This window comes from Anser anser (assembly GCF_964211835.1).
Source record: "Anser anser genome assembly, chromosome: 3".
NCBI lineage: Eukaryota > Metazoa > Chordata > Aves > Anseriformes > Anatidae > Anser > Anser anser.
In genome coordinates this window covers 7,876,735-7,895,495 of record NC_139722.1, presented here as the reverse complement: position 1 = coordinate 7,895,495, position 18,761 = coordinate 7,876,735, and the positions used below count along the sequence as shown (strand labels likewise).

Genomic DNA, 18,761 nt, shown 5'->3' with positions numbered 1-18,761 from the left:
GCCTATGAGTTTTATAAGCCCATTGTTATTGTGTCCAGTTCTGGGCCCCTCAGTTCAGGAAGGACAGGGAACTGCTTGAGAGAGTCCAAGCGCAGAGCCACAAGGATGATTAAGGGAGTGGAGCATCTCCCTTACGAGGAAAGGCTGAGGGAGCTGCATCTCTTTAGCTTGGAGAAAAGGAGACTGAAGGGTGACCTTATTAATGTTTATAAATATGTAAAAGGTGAGTGCCAGGAGGACAGAGCCAGGCTCTTCTTGGTGACATGCAATGACTGGACAAGGGGCAATGGGTGCAAGCTGGAATACAGGAGGTTCCGCTTAAATACGAGAAGAAACTTTTTCATGGGGAGGGTGACAGAGCACTGGAACAGGCTGCCCAGGAAGTTGTGGAGTCTCCTTCCCTGAAGGCATTCAAAACCCGCCTGGATACGTTCCTGTGTGACCTGATCTAGGTGTCCCTGCTCCAGCAGAGGGACTGGACTAGATGATCTTTGAAGGTCCCTTCCACTCCCTAACATTCTGTAATTCTGTGAAAATTAGCCAAGCCCACAGTTCCAAATGGTCTAAGAATGAGAACAAAGGATGTATATTAATGCCAGCTTTTCCCAAAGCCCATCATTAAGTCACAAACATATGTCAGCTGCATGCAGGAGGTACGTCTCATAGTCCTCACCATCTCAACAGGCACTTTTCAGAGACACTCAGAGAATCCCAAGTGCCCGTCACGGCTTTGATTAGTTCACATCAATTACGCATTAGAAGTCCTCAAGAAACATTATCAAGAACACATTGAGCCTTTTGCTGAATTCTATCAGTGTATTTTTTTTTTTATTTTTTTTCAGTTGTAATGCAAAATGCATCCTAAATTGAAGAAATAGTTACTATTCTACAGCTTTGAGCTAGCACTGGGTTCAAAAGGCACATGAAACAAGTAAAACACAACTTCGGGCATCACAACCTGATGACAGGAACTCTGACCTGACACTGGCGGTGCAAAGCTAAGATCTGACATTACAGGAAGTACTCTGCAAAATATTTTTGTATGAATCTGCTTGAAATTAGATTAATTCCATTTCAAATCACACACAAACTGCAAATCCACACTATGATAGCAAGCTCTGACATCTAGAATTACACCATGATTTTGAAAATAATCAAGTGTATCAGTGTTCTCAACATTCACTTTACAGCTTAGAAGTACATGAAAAAGGAGAACAATAAAGAAAAACATAACCGAGAAGTCTTGGTTAGAGAAATAATTATACAGAGTACAACTCTAACCTGAAACCTAATGTCTGTTAGCAAAATAATAAAGGAAGTCTAACAGAACTACTGCAGCTACAGGGAACTCATCTGTTGATCAACAGCAAATTTCAAAACTTTCTATTTGACTAGATTCTACTATATCTAATCCACATACAAGACATTTGCGGAGCCCCAATAAAATCAAAAATTCAAAACGAAAAATGCGGGCAATCTGGCTATAACCTTCTAAAACGATTTCTCAAAATGCAATTAAATCCTTTAAATTGATTTTAAGTGAACTTTTAAATGCATTGTACTGCATTTGCAGAAGGACTCAGATTTCCAGGTATCACAAATATTAAATACAACTACATTAAAGGGCATTCCTTTTGCATTTTTAAATGTCCTATTGGTGATTCTGGAAGCTGTCAATTGAAAAGCTTTCTTTTGACAAGGGATGCTATAAGGTGGCCCTCACAAAACGTACACAGTATGCTCCGTCTGTTTTGAGCGTGAGCAGCTTTTACATGCATTTCGTTCTATAAATTTTAGCTGAAAGCACAGCGAGATATTTTGTCGAGACAATAGCTTCTAAATCTCTCCTAACCAGCTACAACTGACTTCCTTGCCTGATGATTTATCTTGCTTTATTTCTATCCCCAAACAGATAGCTCTTAATTTCTGTGGGTGCATTTCATATCCTAATCCAATAAGGAAATAAAAGCAGACCACTGCCAGATTGTGTGCAGGATTCTCTACAGAGCTCTCCAAATTACACTGCTTTTTTGTTGCACATACAAAGTCAATTCGCTGAAAAGGAGCAAATTTAAAAAGGAACTACAAACCCTATTTTATTAGAAAACAACTCTAAGTGTTGTAGCTCTTATAACGTCCCGCAGTGCTCCAAATGACTTAGAACACTAAAAGCAGAGACCCTTAGGAAATTAGTTTGCTTATCCTAATTGTTATATAACATGCAGCTTATTTAGATGTTCAAATAGTAACCGAGTACTTGATTGAATACCAGGCTTTCAGTTTAGATAGGCTGAAAATGAAGTAAATCTTACCTCCAGGATCTTTGTCTGGATTGTACTCCAATGCATTGCTGCAGATCAGATCAATATCCGTTAGGAAATCCTTGGCTGTTAAATAGTTGTGTTTATCAATTTTGGTTATTACTGTTGATAGGTCCATCGGCTCTTTGATAACTTCAAGGTAATCTGAAACCTATAATCAAACAGCATACAGAAATGACACAGGGGACCGTATCTGAACACTGCCACTTTCACATCTTTACACCCTTACGCATTCCACATACTTGGCTCTAATACATTAACTAAACACAGGTTCACTAATAAATAAAATTCATGCTGAAAATGGAAGTCTTATCAGACTAAATAAAACACAGGACTTCCAAAATTACCATACCTTCAGTAGCTCACCGATTTATCTTTCAAAACGGATTTAATGGTATTTTTGAGGCACAGCATTTTAACTGTGGTTTGCTTTTTACAGTGTTATAACATTGTATTGAGCTAGAAAGGAAAAAACAACCAGCCTAACTCAAAACCCTAAGAAAAACTAGCAAAACAAGGAAAGCTGTATTTTATTCACCTTCTAAGTTCTCATTAAAGCAAACAATCAAATTATAATCTTTTAAGTATATTCTGTTAATTAGTTCCTTCAACCCCCTGTATAAAAACACAGTCAGGTTTTATTGATTGAAGACATTACACTGACTTTACAGAAGGGCAGTCTAAAGAGAAAGCACTGTGTCAGAGTTCACAGATTACTACAAGCTTAGCTCATAAATGGAAATTTAGCATCCACTAGGGTACACTGAGAAGTATTTAACATAATTAATGGTACCGTAAGGGGCTAAAGCTTGACAGTCATATGTATCAGCACAGCTGCTGTAACAAAGTTCACCAAAAAAAAAAAGCTATGAATTTGTTATTTACTTCAAGGAAGAAAAACCTTACAGTTGCATGTTTCAATGCAAATAAGATTACAATCAATTAAAAATACTGGCAGCCTCAGGAGCAGCATTGTGTTTTTTTTCCCTTTTGAAACCACCCCTGTATGACGGTGGCTGCCAAAATACCAAACAGTTGAATACATATTCAGATCAAACAGCAATGGCTCTGCAAGTTTTGTTTGTTTTTCAAAAAGTATCTGTAGATATTCACACTAAAATATATTACTACCATGAATGCTTTACTTCAGTGGACAGCAGTCTATCATCGATTCCTTAAATATACAACTTAAAATTTATGATGAAAAATTGAAATGATAATTTCTATTTTTATTTTTAATTCGATGGAAAATTCTCCTTATGTTTCCCTCTACAGAAACATGATGGTAATTAGTTCGGTGATTGGAAAGCCAAGCCATAGGCTTCCTCTTCTCATTAGCTCATCATCAGAAAGAATCATCACTGGAAATGGTAAACATTGCTGTTAAATTAGTCAGAAAAATCCTTGACTTGTCACATAGCAGCGTTCCCTCTGCAATGCAAGCAGGAGTGGAACGAGCTTAACGCATTTCCTCAGAAAGTCAAGCAGACAGGCTCTTGTACAACAGGATAGATCTCTGCTTAAAAGCACCAAGTGGGACAAAAAGGACTACATTTAATTTCTAGTGCTGTCATGTATTAGCAGGATTTTTGGCAAGTCTTTAAATAACAAATTCACATTTCATTTCTCCATCTACAAAATCAAGACTGTTTTTTTTTTCCCCATGCCCCTATTCATGCATGTTTTGACTGCAAGATGTTTGGGGGAAGAAACTACCTTTCATATGAGTATGAAGGGGTCCCTACAATGGACCTCCTAAGCAGTTTCATAGTAAAAACTAAAAATCGTTACTCCTCTGACCACGCTTATACTGTAAGCTGCCACGTTCAAGAGCTCGTCGGTCTTTCAAAAGCAGTTAAACAACTCTGAGGAAAGCTCACATTAAGAGGACTGCATGGGACAATAAAAAGATGCCACTTTAGTCCATGTGGAATTTACACTGCAAATCTGCTTTTTACAATGCTGTACTTTAAATGTCCCATATTTGCCTCTCAATGGCTTCCAAAAGAAATATCTCGCGAGAAACAAACAACTAAAAAGAACAAAAAAATCTCTAATTAACAAGCTTGCAAAGCTTGCAGTGGGCAAGCATTTGATTTGAAAGTCAGGCTAAACCATATTCATTTCATATACTAGCATCTGAAAATAGATTTGCAGATCAAACTCTCTTATCAGTTAGGTGCATACACTCCACACTCGACCAGATAATGCCTTATAACGTGCTACCATCGGCAATTAATGGCATCCACTAGCATTACTGCTGAAATTATTCAATAATACTATTAACACTCAATATGCTATGGAACACAGATCACTTTCCCAATATTATCATGCATATTGGATTATTATGTTGTAAGAGCTTTCACTAAAGAATGGTACTTATGCTTTCAAATATTTCAAGACTACTAGTAGGGATACGAGTGGCATTTTTAAATGCTGACTTCAGTTAGAAAATTGACAGGAATGGACACGTTTTTTCAATAGGTCACTGGTACAGCCAAAGAAGATGCTTGAACTGCTTGCATCACAGTTCATGAGGCTGTGACTATCTCATCAGCTAAAACTAGCATTTTAGATAGAAAAGATCATGGCTAAAACATTTGTTTTGCCTATTAATTTATCCATTTCCCTTTTAAAATTGGTATTCTTTTCCTAATAGTTTCAACTTCATTGTTTGCACATTACTGAAACAAGACCTCTTCAATATCCACCGGTTTGCTGAAGATGTTAAAGCGTTTGTCTGTGGCCAGCCTCTTGGTAACATCCCTGAGAAACAATCGCAGCTCTCTCAACGTGTTCTCTTCCTGGTCCTCCATTCGCTGTTTTTCTGCTTCTGACAGCTCACGGGCAGGACAGGGCAGTGCAAGCGGAAGAACTTCCATAGCATGAAGAGCTAGGGAAAAAAACAAGTCAGACAATGAAAGTATTAACAGTGTACAATGAAATTTGGAGTGGCATTATCTGAAAATACATTTAATCTGCCTCATCGATACACCCTTAAGCCCCCCAGTTCTCCATTTTCTAAAATGGATAATCATAATTCCTCCAAGCCACCCCCAAAGTAACATGCAAGAAATTTATTCTGGGCACCGAAACACTGTCACATATTAATTACACCGTCATTTACCCCTAAGTTTTGAAAAAGTTAAGTATCACAAAACAAAACACTGAGATAACATTATTATTGGTTTGACTGTAATTTAGTTTACCAGCCTGTTTCCTTCTTGGTGGGGGCATTGCTGCCTCATCAAGAATTAACCTTTTGAAAAACTGTAATCTGTCTTCTTCAGTTGGTCTTTGAATATAAAAAACCTCTTCATACTGGATTCTGAAAATACATTTCACCTAGAAAGAAAATAATGCTACATGAAAATTGAGCCTCCACTCCAAACAACACGATTAGTGACCATACTAAAACACTAGTCACAAACTTTTCAAAATTAACTACAGGAAATAAGATAGTAAAGATAGAATATATAGTAAACTCTACCCAAAGCTGCAGACACACAGCCTAGGGAAAACAAATGCATATAGTTCTCACAGAATTTACTGTAATAACTAAACCCGAAGCAGCCCATGATCCTAGCAATGGTCAACTTTGCAGTAAGAAGAAGAGAAAGAGTAGGTGAATAATTAAAGAAAATATTGAGAAAAAAATAGAAAAAGTGTGTATATATATATATATATAAACATTCTAAACTTCAGAAATGTTAATTAAGTTAAACCTTTAAACTACATGAGCACATAGTTACATTGGAGTTTTTCCCAGGCAAGTTTTTCCTTAGCTTCGTCTAGATGTGCATTTGTAACCAGGTATGTTATAGGAATTCCATCATGGCCTTCAAGAAACCCACTGTGGTTCCCTTATAGGAACATTGTCACTTCTAAACAGCAAGTGTAGTTCAAGAACTACCTTGTCTTCTCAGCAAAGTAGAATGGAGATTATGAAAATCGGTAGCGTGGAAGTACACCTCCCACGAAAGAAAATTACAAACTTTGTATCAGCATTACATTTTCAGTTAGACGTATTTTAAATAAAGTGCGAAAAACAGTGCAAAACGGTGTTTTTTACATGACCATAACGTGTCATGGCACATATATCCCTAATAATGCACATACATCCCTAATAATGCTTCCTTCCACAATAAACTTACCTCTTCAGGCAATTCACTATACATGGACTCAGAGGTAGACAGTAGAAATATAGGGGAAAAAGATGGTATATCTTGCAGCAAAGTTAGAAAAGTAGCTCTCACAGTTTCACTGACAGCTTCCCACCAATCACCAATATGAGGCATGTAAACAACACTCGGTACTGTTCTTCGAGCTTCACGAAAGATCTAATTAGAAGAAACAGTGATATTTAAACTAAGAAATTGTTGTTATCCCTTGTGAGAAATAACATTTTTGTGGACTAGGAAATGATTCATGTTTCTGGTATTTTGTATATGAATGTTCCAGTAAAGTAAAATTATCTAATGATAAAAGCTTTCTAAACAAATGCTTGTGACTGTTAGCTGTATCATTTAATTATTTTATGTCAACGTGCTGGGGACTACAAAAAAACTACTTACCATGTATGCTTTAAAAATTCATTAAGACTGAACAGTCAAGATGAAAATTAAACTGGTTTGCAATCCATGAAAAATCTACCACACTGTTTTGAACTCTAAAACATTTAAAACTAAGTAATTAAGCATAAAACCACTGCATACCAGTTTACACACAAGCTAATAAAACTGAACATTGGGAACCAAATACCCAGATTCAGCTTACTTGACATTAGGTATGTGACTAAGGGGTCAAGTTAGAAAAGTAATTACACTCACTAGTCAACAGAGAGATCTGAATCACCCCCTAGAGCCCCTTTTATTTTAATATTTAAAATAGAAGGAGCCTATGAAAACCTGGCTTTTACCTAACATTCCAGTTAGCCGCCTTTATTTAGATGCAAACAACCTGTTCCAGAATTACATAATTTATTCATTACAAGAGAATTTGAAATGTCACCTGTGCACACGATTCTTCAGGCGTTTTGGCACTGACTGAATAAAGTGCTGGCAGATCTAGCCTGTGTACAGAGAATTTTTCAAGAGTGTGCAACAGTGCTGGAGCAAGGTGCGAAGTTTGACCCGAACCCCTTTCTCCAGATAGCAGTAATCTTGGTCTGTAAGAGGTTGGCTGGTGATAAGCTGACCTGTAACAGACAACAGTTACAATTAACATGACAATGTTATCAATGGATACTTTTATATATATAAACAAACTCAATTGCAGTCTCATTTTAATAGGCTGGTTTGGAGGTAGTTGTTTTGTTGGTGGTTTTGGTTTTTTTGCCTTTTTATTATTAAGAATCCAAAAGAGAAGCAATGAACAAGGTTCCTACAACAGCCTAAAAATATTCAACCAACTCGAGAACATCTCGGGACTACTCCAGGTCTCAGTAACTCCAGCCTTATTTTCACAAGGATTCTATTCAAACTCATCTGCAAAACTATGCAGGTATTAAATCCATACAAATGTGGATTATAACCAGTTTATCCAAAAGCAATTCGTTGATCATATAAACAGACTTTCATGTGAATGGACTTCCAATGAAGTTATCTATTTAGTGATGTCAAGTTCAGTCCGAACTACCATAGCATCTCTACAGTAGCCTCAGGAATCCCAGGTTCACAAATTCTTCCTTTAAAAATGCTATGCCAGATTTCCAAAAAGAACATAACATTTCAATACTTTACTTAAAAACTAGGACCTGAAATAGGCCCTGAAATAATACAGTCAATGTTTATATTCTATTCTTATATTCATTAGATTTTCAAACAGAAGAAAGATTTTAAAGGAAAAACTGTAACGGTAAACTTATTGTAATTTTTGGTGTCGATAATAAATCCTAAGGAGTTCATGTAAGAATCTTCATTTGGTTGTTGTTTTTCTTTTTTCCCTGTTTTGAGGATGAGCAAAAGACAAACATTCGGTTTTTCCATGAAGAGTCTTTTCCATTTATAGTAAATTGATTACGAAATAATACAATTAATTTGCATTTTCTCTCATTAAGGCTTTTTTTTTTTATCTGCATATCAATCAGCTTGTGCAGTGAAACAAGACTGAATGATTTCATTTTGAGCTAAATATTTGCCAACAGCTGTGAACAGAGCTGACCCCTTTGGCTTTTCAGTTCTCACAGTGGCGGTTACACACATAGATGACAATCATAAATACTCACTAAGATATATTATCAGGATTACTTACTTTACAAAAATAAGCAGAGTCTTCCAGATTATTTTACTGAGACACATCCACACAAATACACCTTGTTTTTCTGTTTTCATGTTCCCTCTCCTTCTCTCACAACAAAATCTTAATTTTAAAGTATTAAAACTCTTGACTGTGCACCTCTGGGAGAACTTAAATGGTTTGTAATTAAAACCTTATATTTAAGCTCAGATTTCCATAAATGCTGTTCTGGCATCATTCTTTAGCACACAAAAAAATTTAGCTTTTTTCCACAAGATGGCTCTACTAAGCAGTAGAGCTATCTACTACTGAGCAGTTCTCCTAAGCAGACTCCCAACAGAACATTGTCTAAAACGATTCTAACTAAAAACAAAAGAAATATTACTTTATCATTGGTAATTACTGTAGCTAATACAATTTAAACAGGAAAGATTCAGCCAAATTTCACACACACTTTCGGAATTCCCATGAAAAACAAGGAAAAACGTGTTAAAAAAACCAAAAGCATTAATTATATAACCTATCCAAACAGCCGCATCCACCGAAGCTCAACAGTACTTCAGATCAAGAAAAAGCAAACAATTTGTGTTGTCATTTTAACTTTTCCTACAAAGCAAACCTCTAAATCTTTTCCTCCAAAATATTCCCTAATACCTCTCCTTCCCAATTCTTAGTCTTTCAAATCAATATTGTTACAAACTGAGAATTAATGTTAAGTTCCTAACTTCCAAGCCACATCTGTCTGTTGCAAACTATTTCTGATTTCCATGTCTAGGATGTGGCCCTTCCTAAAACCATTCCCATCTAAGAACTCTTACCTGTACACTTACATGTTTCTATTCCATAAAACCATTGCCAACACATCTTTGTTACCTCTGCTGATCTAAGAATGTCATCGTTTTATTTTTCTGGTTATAGGCACTTAGAGAAACACTCACATCATAAAATGAAGGTAGGGTTTATGTATAGCAGCTGATGACTGTTTCTTTGGTGATCCTGAGTGACAGCTCGTCTCAAAAATCGATGAAGTATTCTCATCTTCACTATCATCTAATATTAGACTTGGTACATCTGTTCCAAGAAATATATTAATTAGAGGCTTATTACTTATACTTGCAAAAAACAAGGAAAGGCATTACAATCTTCTTCAAGTAAATCATAACACTTATTTTTAAAAGTAGAAAAAAATGGTTACAACTGTCTAAACATCAAAACACAAAATAATAGATACTTCAAAAACCAAAACAAATTAAATACTGTAGAAGTCTAATCATAATTACAATTTATTTTTAAACCATCAGGCAGAACAATTTCACAAATATAAAAAACGTTTAACTTGTTACAAAATGCTTCCTTTAGTTTAATGTCACTGCTAATCATTTTTCAAGGCTGAAGTTATAAAATCTGCAATTCCTCAGATTATATAGAATTTTGCATTTCTTTGTTTTAAGTGCCCAAATTTTTACAGGTAGTCTTCTTCCAAAATTATTCCCAGCATAATCACCTGGACAGTGTGTGTTTATAGAGAATTGTTTTCTATCCTCTGATAATCTGCCAAAAATATCAACCTACTATTTATCACAATCAATGCAACGAATTCCATGTTCATATCCAATACTTCAACCTATCTGAATTCCTTTTCTAATATATTAACATAATGAACTGAAATAATTTCTATATAGCCCTTCAGAAATGAAAAGCTAAAAGACTGATCACATTCTAAAGACAGCCTAGAGGGACAAAAAACTGCTAAAAAAAATACAAGTTTGGCATTAAATGAAAACAACCAGTTGGCAGAAGACCCACACATTTGAACATTAGGTTCCCCTAAATTAGCTACCAAAGCTGCCATGGGATGAAGAGTAGACTGCTGCAATTAGATAATGGAAAGTAAACCACTGTGAGATCTTTATGTGCCCCTTGGAAAGAAATCTGGTTGATGTTACCCTAAATAAGCCATTCTCAATTCACTTAAGAAACCAGTCCGCATGGACGGGGTGAAAACGGCCAGTAGGAACAGTGCAGACAGCAGACCTCCCGTGGAACAAAACGCTCTGCAATGGACAGGCAGAGCTTCTGAGAGCTGCTCAGAGTCCCAGCAGCACACTGCTGTTGTGGGGTGACCACCAGACATCCTAACAGCAGCCCAAAGTGGCCCCAGACACAATGAAAAATGGACTGCTGTGAAACAACAGCATGAAATAGAGAGATCTGAGAGTTACTGGCAAATGTATCACCCAGCCACGTACTTTACCTGATCTACATGAAACCAGGTACTGCTACTCTGACCAAATGACCACCACAGAACAAAAGAATCAAGTTCAAGGCAGTGTTGACAGCGTTGGGTGGGGATGCAACAGCTTTGCACATAGACTTACGGTCCAGGAGAAACTGTTTAGAGACAAAGGTTCCCATATTTAGCTGCCTGATGTAAGAAACTGGATTCAGACAAGGCTGAGCAGAAATAATATTCTGCTGGTACGGGAGGAGGACATGACATATCTCTCAGCAAATGGTGATGCAGTCACACTTGTGACAACCATTCCTCAAAAATATAACGAAGGCTTGCAAATCCCCAGCAGTGGCCAAAATCAAGTCCGTATCAGGAAGTATCAGGTCAGAAGCTGCTGGAGATCTAACTCAGGGCAAAGATGGAAGACCTTCAAATCAACCAGACATAGGCCTCCTAGCTCTTGTCTCATTGCAGACCTCAACAGGCAGAATTTTTGCTAAACCAAACGCAGACCATAGGCAACGTCCTATGTTCATGTAACAAAAATTCTGAAACAGAACTTTACAACGAAGAGAGGGAGTTTTAATTCAATTCTTTATCAATAACGACAATCTCCAAATTGGGCATTATCAACAGGCTACAATTAGAGTGGGAGGCTTGGGTTTCAAGAGAGCCTAAAGCTGCAAGCTAACTCCTGACCCACCGCCACACATTCCCAGGCCCCATCTCATGCCAGGTCCACACTTGCTGACATCTTCAGCTATCCCCCAGTCAGCAGAAAAGTAACCCAACAAAAATACAGTGTTTTTGGACAAGCTGGCCAGCAAAATGATTTAATGAAGGGCCTGACACATCCATGAAGTATAAGGGACAGAGCAAAAATGCACAGCTGGGCTGGTGGAAGTGCAGCAGCCAGCACAAGGATCAACCTAAGCTCCCAGGGCTGCAGACTGAAAGCATGCTCTGGAATAGGAAAAAAAAAAAGTTATAGCTGTTGCAGATTTGCTTTATGATCAGGCTATTTTCAAGTTAATTACACACAACCACAAGACTGTTTATAAAGTCGGTGGGGTGACGGTGTTCCCAAATAAGAGCAATAAAAAATATGTCACAATAAATAGTTACCAAAAACCAAGGTAACTTCTTCGACATTTAAACACCAAGAAGTGACCAGGGTAACTATTAAAAGTATGGCCCTGCGAACACAAAACACAGAGCCCATTGACTCACTGCCAATCAAAACAGTCAGTCGCATTCCTTCTTACTCTGCTTCCTCAATGCACTCACGATGCTCCCATCGCAGCAGGGTTCTGGCATGCATCTGACCCCTCAGTGCGTTGGATTTTACTCACTAATTTGGCAAAAAAGCTAACTTGACAGAACAGCAAATAGTTCTCAACTTGCTAACGCAGCAGAATCAGCTCACAGGATCAGAAGTGCATCAGGCCACTCTAAGGGGAAGAAAGCCTCAGGACTTTCTCGTTATCCAGCTGATGACCATGACACAGGCTCAGGTATCTTGTCTAAGCACACGCTCACCTGCTGAGCTGTGAGCTCCCCGTCCCATTCTTTTGCAGCTTGCTTCTGCCCCAGTAACAAGCAAGGAATTGTGGACAGGTAATTGACACTCAGCACAGGAACACTGATTTCAGGTCCTAACATGCTGAGCAAGTCTCTCATTATTTTCTTTTGTTCCACCACCTGATTACACCCCATTATTTCTCATATTTATATTTAAAATCACTTAGGGGTCTTCCTTTTTTTCTAGATGGCACTCAAGCCTACGGGATATTGGTCTATATAGGACAGTTTATTAAATGCCACAGCAACTAGAAATCAGCAAAAATAGTTATGAAACATCCAAGCAAACTGTACTTATATTTGAACAAAACACTAAGCCAAACAAACATCAGGCTAGAAATACAAAAAAGCCAGCTGTTTTGTTTTTTTTCCTAAATTGAAACATGATTTGCAAAACAAAACAAAAACAAACCAAAAAGCCACATACCTTCACTTCTTTCACCCTGGCTAAATTCAGCATGAGGGAACACTTTGTGTAAAACCACAAGGAGGTTAGCGAAGGTACGTTCCAACAGTGGTCTGATCACAGGAGATAACGCATGTCCTGAAGATGTCACGGCACGTTGGGAAGCAGGCACAATATTCTGCATTGCATGATAAAAATCTTGTGCACTGAGAACTACTGAAGAAACATCAAGCTGTAGCTTCTGACTGCTCACATAAATCTGGGGATAGCGTCGTCTCAGGGCAATCAAGGCAGCCTCAGTGCAAAGTGCTTTTATGTCAGCTCCACAGTACCCTAGTGCACAAAAAAATAATATATATATAGAGATATCTTCCATGAAATAGCACTGTTGTGCTGCATACATTTCAAGCATGCCTGAAGCTGAAAACAATCAGTAATACTTTGTTATCAAGCTCCACAAAGCATCTGCCAAAACATGTCAGGTTGTAATCCAGTGACATCGCTGTATACCAAGAAATTATGTACAGTTACATGGAAATACGGCCAGAAATGAATCCTGTACGAAGGTTAAAATGACCTATGTTTTCACTAGATAGTGTTTATTTTCAGCCCATTGTTTTAGCTCTGTCATCGCTCTTCCTTTTTTCCTTCACGTTGTGTAAAGTATGTTAGCCATTTGTAACAGGTTAGCCCCTCTTCCTTTTTTCACTTTAACATCTCTACATGAACTTTTTTTTTTTTAAAAAGGCAAAGTAATTCTGTTATATATATATATGGTCAAACTATTACAGAATGGGAAAATAAGCAGTATAAAGAAAAACGTTTAATGAGTAGAATAAAGAAGATAATTCTCACATTAAAAAAGAACACTATGGACTCTTGGAAAAATGTGAACCATTACTATCAAGAAAAATGTCTCAGATTTATGTCTCAGATTTCTTAGTTTTGTAATTTTACTAACATAATCAAAGAGTAAAAAAAACTACTAAAAAGCATTAGAACTTTTCTTCATTCTAGCTTTAAACATCTACAGGTGGCCACCTATAATTGCTTATTCAGCATTACTAAAAACCACAGATTATCAAATACTGAGAGACTTACCACCTCTGTGTCTTTTGCAGTGCTAATGGTTTGGGTTTTTTCCCCTAGAACTACAAATTAGATTTCAAATTTTCCCCGTATCTCTTAGCAAGAGATGTTAATATGGCACTGTATTGTGTAGCACAAAGCTCCATCTTTCAAATAATGTAAAATATTATTCCCGTGCTAAAAGTGCTAAAGAAGCTAATTCATCAATTCCTTACATAAATTCTTCTTGTTTGTTTTTGTTTTTGTTTTTTTTTTTTTCTAAACCAGACCTTGCCCCCTCTCCCCACAAGGTGTTACACCATTCGCACTTTTTCTATGCCACTTTTGTATTGGTCTTTTGGCAGCGCCAAGTCCAAAACTGAAGCCTGCCTTGCTTCTCTATTTATCTGCTGGTGTTCTTGCAGGGCTACTGGCACGTGTTTTTACAAAAATTAATACAGCAACAAGGAAAAAAGTTTATTCTGTACACTGCATTAAAAATAAAAACCAATGCAATTAAAATAAGGGAGACGGACAATTTTCCTTTCCCATCTTTCAGTTATATTAATTTGGGGGGATAATCATAAAATATACCAACTTTTCAGCTATAAAGATAACTCAAATTGGCTGAGACTTAAAATTCCACCTGAGTTCCTCATATATACTTGAACATCATCCAGGAAACAAACGCAGTCATACAAAGAACACCATGAACATCAGACTTGTTATACAACTTTTAAACTAAGCTTTCCATTTTCACAGAGAGGTTAGTAATTATAATCGCGTAAACGTGGTCAGCACACATTGTGATTGTTACTTCAGAAGCAGCTAGAAATTCACACTACCAAGTTACCTTAAAATTAAATATTCACGTTACATTTGAAACATGTTCAAATATGTCCATTTTAATCATCAGGCAACTAATTATCCTCACTACTAAGGTGATTTTTGTTGTTACTGGTTTTTTTTTTTTTTTTTTTGACTAACCCCCATCACAAAATCAAAACCATTCAGGCACACTCCATCAACCACGTGAACCTATTGAACAGTAGCTACAAGTGCATCAGAGAAATCAAAACCAGGGTTTTTCCTCTACATTTTGCTTTCTTTCAACATCGGTTACGTGTTTCCCATTTGAATTGGTCTACTTTTCATGTAACAAGCATACTGAATTAAACAGAAGTTTAGGGGGCACTAACCAAAGCTTAAATCAAAGATGTGCAAGAGATATACAGAACTCCAGAGGCCTGTCGCCTTAAAAACTAGTTTAGCATATTTATCACAAAAGATTCAGCAGCTCAGGAGCTACGTCCTTTCCAATTTTTCTATTAATAAATGCTGTAATACCACTTTCTAACAGTCTTTTTAATCACCGCTTGTACATCTCCAAGGATTGGCAAAATTAGGAAATAATAGCCTGTAGCCTATTTTTAAAATTAAATTCTCAGGTGATCGGATACACAATTAGTCTCCATTTCTATTTTTCATTTCTCAGGAGCAATTACATTCGAAGAGTAATAATTGGCGTCTCTTTCTGAGGGACTCTCTTGTGCACACTGTACATCCATTTCAGCGACAGGAAAACTGCAAAAATCCTGTGTCTTGTGAAAGAGTTTTTTGTTTCTAAGAAATAAACGCACACTGATTAAGACAAGAAAAAAGTAAAAGTATTGACAAAGGAAACAAATAAATAAAACATGTCGCGCCAGGAGTAAATAACTTGAATTTAGCTTTGTCTAAATTGAAACTTTAATGCATAACCAAGGCTCAGTGCATTTAATTCCGTTTTTAAAGAATCCCACAAAGGATGTTCAATTTGGTTGGCAAAACACGCTGGCACACCTCAACTTAGAACAAAATTAATTATTCTTATCAAGAAGCCCATTTTGTTCCACCTCTAACCACAATACTGAGCTAAGTATTTCTGAAGAGCAACTTCGAAAGAGCAGGACAGCAAAAAATAGATTCCCACGTAGGTTTCCAAAGAATGCATTTTGATCACTGAAATTTTAAAGCCTTTAGAAGAAATTTTTTTCTTCTACTTTTACTGTGCAGAAATTATGCCCTCTCTAAACTTTCTTCTGCCCAATATACACCCAAAAGCCTACAAGGAACTGCTGCTGAGCTAGGTTTAACATCAGGTCTATCAATCTTGACCACTTCTAATTTCTGCAGTGCAACTCCCTGCAACTCTTCCAATGGACTGCATGGAAAGTTCATTACCAAAATTCAGTATAAGAGAAATGAAAAGTAATGTGAACAAGTAATGCTGAAACTTCTCCTTCCAACATTACACTAGGATAGGAAAGGAAGATGCAACAATAAACCATTTTGTCAACAAAACGCTGCTTCAAAAATAAGCACGGAATCAAATACATTTAGCAAGCATCTTGAGCGTGATGGCTTGCTTCTTTACAAATGTACTTAACGTTATTTAAATAACCCTCTTTTTACACTGTAAAAAGATTCATCTGCAAGATGAAGGAATTCAAACCTTTTCTGTTGCTAGTATATTTTGCTTCCTACAAGACTGTTAATAGTCTACCTAACCACAGAATGCTGTCATTCTGAACTTGGACAATGAAGTAAGCCCAAGAGATAAGCAAAGAATATAAAGTTTGGGATTGCTGTGGCCCAGTGCACACCTACACGGCAAAACCAGTAATAAGCACTTGTGCTTACTGAAGGTAGTAGTAATACATCAGTGTGTGGTCTTCTGCGCAAGTCCATGTTCTCCCTCAAGCTGCTTCACTTTGTCTCACACTCAGTGCATTTATGTGGCCGTTCAGTCAAGTGTGGTCTTTAATGCTTGCATACACATACACAGAAATCTCCTAAAATGCATATAATCCATAACACCTTGGATAAAAATAAGCCCTCAGGAAATAATCTGTATTTTGCAATTCCTGAAGCTTTTTGCTTGTAATTTCCTTATAGTCACACCCCCAGTCTTAAATTTCTGAGTCGCGCAGACAGCTGCTTCCCCAAAGTCATTTACTTTGGTAGTATTTCAGCAGTTTTCTTCATTAGGATCCACACGCTCGTAGGTTAAGTGTTGCCAAGTTTGCTGAACTGGAGAGAGGTACAAACCATGCTGTGCAAAAAGCCTGTTGGGTCTAGGCAGCTTTTCTGTGGGGGTACAGCGAGAGGTTTTAAAAAGAAAAAAGAACTGTATGCAAGAGGAAACGGACCAGTATGTACTCTATCAATGTGACAAGTGGGCCGATGAGTTCAACTTGCACGGCCACAAAGAATCTGGAATGCCTGTTTAAACTATCAGTCGCTGAAGATTTTGCTTATAGAAACGATGATGCAATCTCAAGATGAAGAAGATAAACCATTCTTCAACTGTTTTAAAAGGTCTCTGTAACCGTCAAAAGATTTTAATCTTGATGTATGGAAACATTTAAATTCCAAGACACAGAATGGAGAAAATCAAGTGCACAGTGGCTGGAGAATAGGAAAGCCAAAGGAAACAGAAAATGGTATTTCTTTCAGTTAGCTGACTTTTCCACAGAACAGGCTTTACTGAGCACAAAGAATGTCTTTCTATCAAACCTACAAATGGCTTTCTCTAGGGTCTGAAATTTCAAAAAACATAATTGTGTTCTCAATGCAAAAATATGGTGAATTTTCAAAGAAAAAACGGGGTTTTATCCCAACTATTCCCCTCTCTCCCAACTAAGCAGCATCACGTCTTTGCACAAATCAAGCAGAATTTACATGAAATGAGTTTGGCACATGCTGTCTTATACCCGGCAAAGCTTAAACTGGAGTTTGCTGGATAGTTATGTTTTCTCCTCACCAGAAGATGTTGAGGTCTTTGTGCATCAAAAGCGGAGGGATGCTGCTTCGATGATAGGTGTCCCTGTGGATGAAGAGGATAATTCGGATGTACTGTAGCTGACTGAATGGACTGATGTTCAATTTAAAGTTCTTATTTCTCTGATGATGGATTCCAATGCACAGATATTTGAGACTGTCCTTTTTCTGAGAACTTCAGTGCTTCTCCAAGCAGATGACTGACAGAGGATGTATCTTTGCATGACAAATTGTTGAGAAGAGATTTGTAGCGTGTGTTTTAGGGTCACTTCCTCTGTTAAATGCACTATAAAAATATTTGGGTTTGTTTCTGATTAGCTTTTAAACAGCAGGTTTGTCTTGAACAACCATCCTCCATTCAGTACAGCAGGTCTTTGGGCGCTCCAAAGGTATAGTTAATGTACTCATGGTGTGGTGTTTCACCCCGCCCCACCCCACCTGTATCTACACTTTGGGTTTGTTCAATGATAGCAATCTGGAAAAAAAAAAAAAACTTAACAAAGGCCTGGTAGTTTGTTGGGATTTCTGTCAGAGGAGAACATGCCAGTAAGGAAAAATGAAAGAAGTATGGATTTTTTTCCTCCATATGCAGACAGAAAAAAAACATTTCTCCCTATCCCATCTGTAGTATACTAATTTAACAGGTGGTCTACCTGAAGATTCCAATTCCCATTTCTATTTGCTTCTCTTTGTGGGTGCGCATCTTATATAAGGACAAGTGGAAGTTACAGAAAGGAAAAATGATTTTATTTTACTTTCAAACAACTAATAGCTACTCTTCTCGTATTTTATTAAGACGGAAGCATGTTTTATTACAAAAAAGAATGTTGAAAGTACAAAAGTTTAAAAAGGTCAAAATAATAAATATCCTGATGCATTTAATATACTTTCCAAGTTTAACGCAGAAGAGAAAACATCTATAGTAAAAGTACTATCATCATAACACTCACCAACACATTTTTCAGCAAGTTCTCCTAAGAAGGGGTCTGACAATTTGGGGTTCCAATCCCTGGTATGAATTTGTAAAATGTGCTTTCGTGCCTGATTTAAAAATAAAAATAAAAAAGTTAGCAAGCCAAACCCATGACACAAT

General features: G+C 37.1%; 1 protein-coding gene across 5 annotated transcripts in view; it reads right to left on the bottom strand.

Moving 5' to 3' along the window:
• ATAD2B (ATPase family AAA domain containing 2B) overlaps positions 1–18,761 on the bottom strand; it is an 80,696-nt gene that overhangs the window by 28,489 nt on the left and 33,446 nt on the right. For 4 of the 5 annotated variants that reach the window (XM_083830787.1, XM_083830783.1, XM_083830784.1 and 1 more), the window contains exons 15-22: positions 18,619–18,709; positions 12,800–13,111; positions 9,497–9,629; positions 7,332–7,518; positions 6,476–6,661; positions 5,531–5,666; positions 5,018–5,214; positions 2,313–2,472 (exon numbers count right to left, since the gene is read on the bottom strand). In XM_083830787.1, coding sequence (XP_083686913.1) covers positions 2,313–2,472; positions 5,018–5,214; positions 5,531–5,666; positions 6,476–6,661; positions 7,332–7,518; positions 9,497–9,629; positions 12,800–13,111; positions 18,619–18,709 — 1,402 coding nt within the window. The remainder of the gene's footprint in view (positions 1–2,312; positions 2,473–5,017; positions 5,215–5,530; positions 5,667–6,475; positions 6,662–7,331; positions 7,519–9,496; positions 9,630–12,799; positions 13,112–18,618; positions 18,710–18,761) is intronic. The other variant, XM_083830785.1, reaches the window with a different exon arrangement.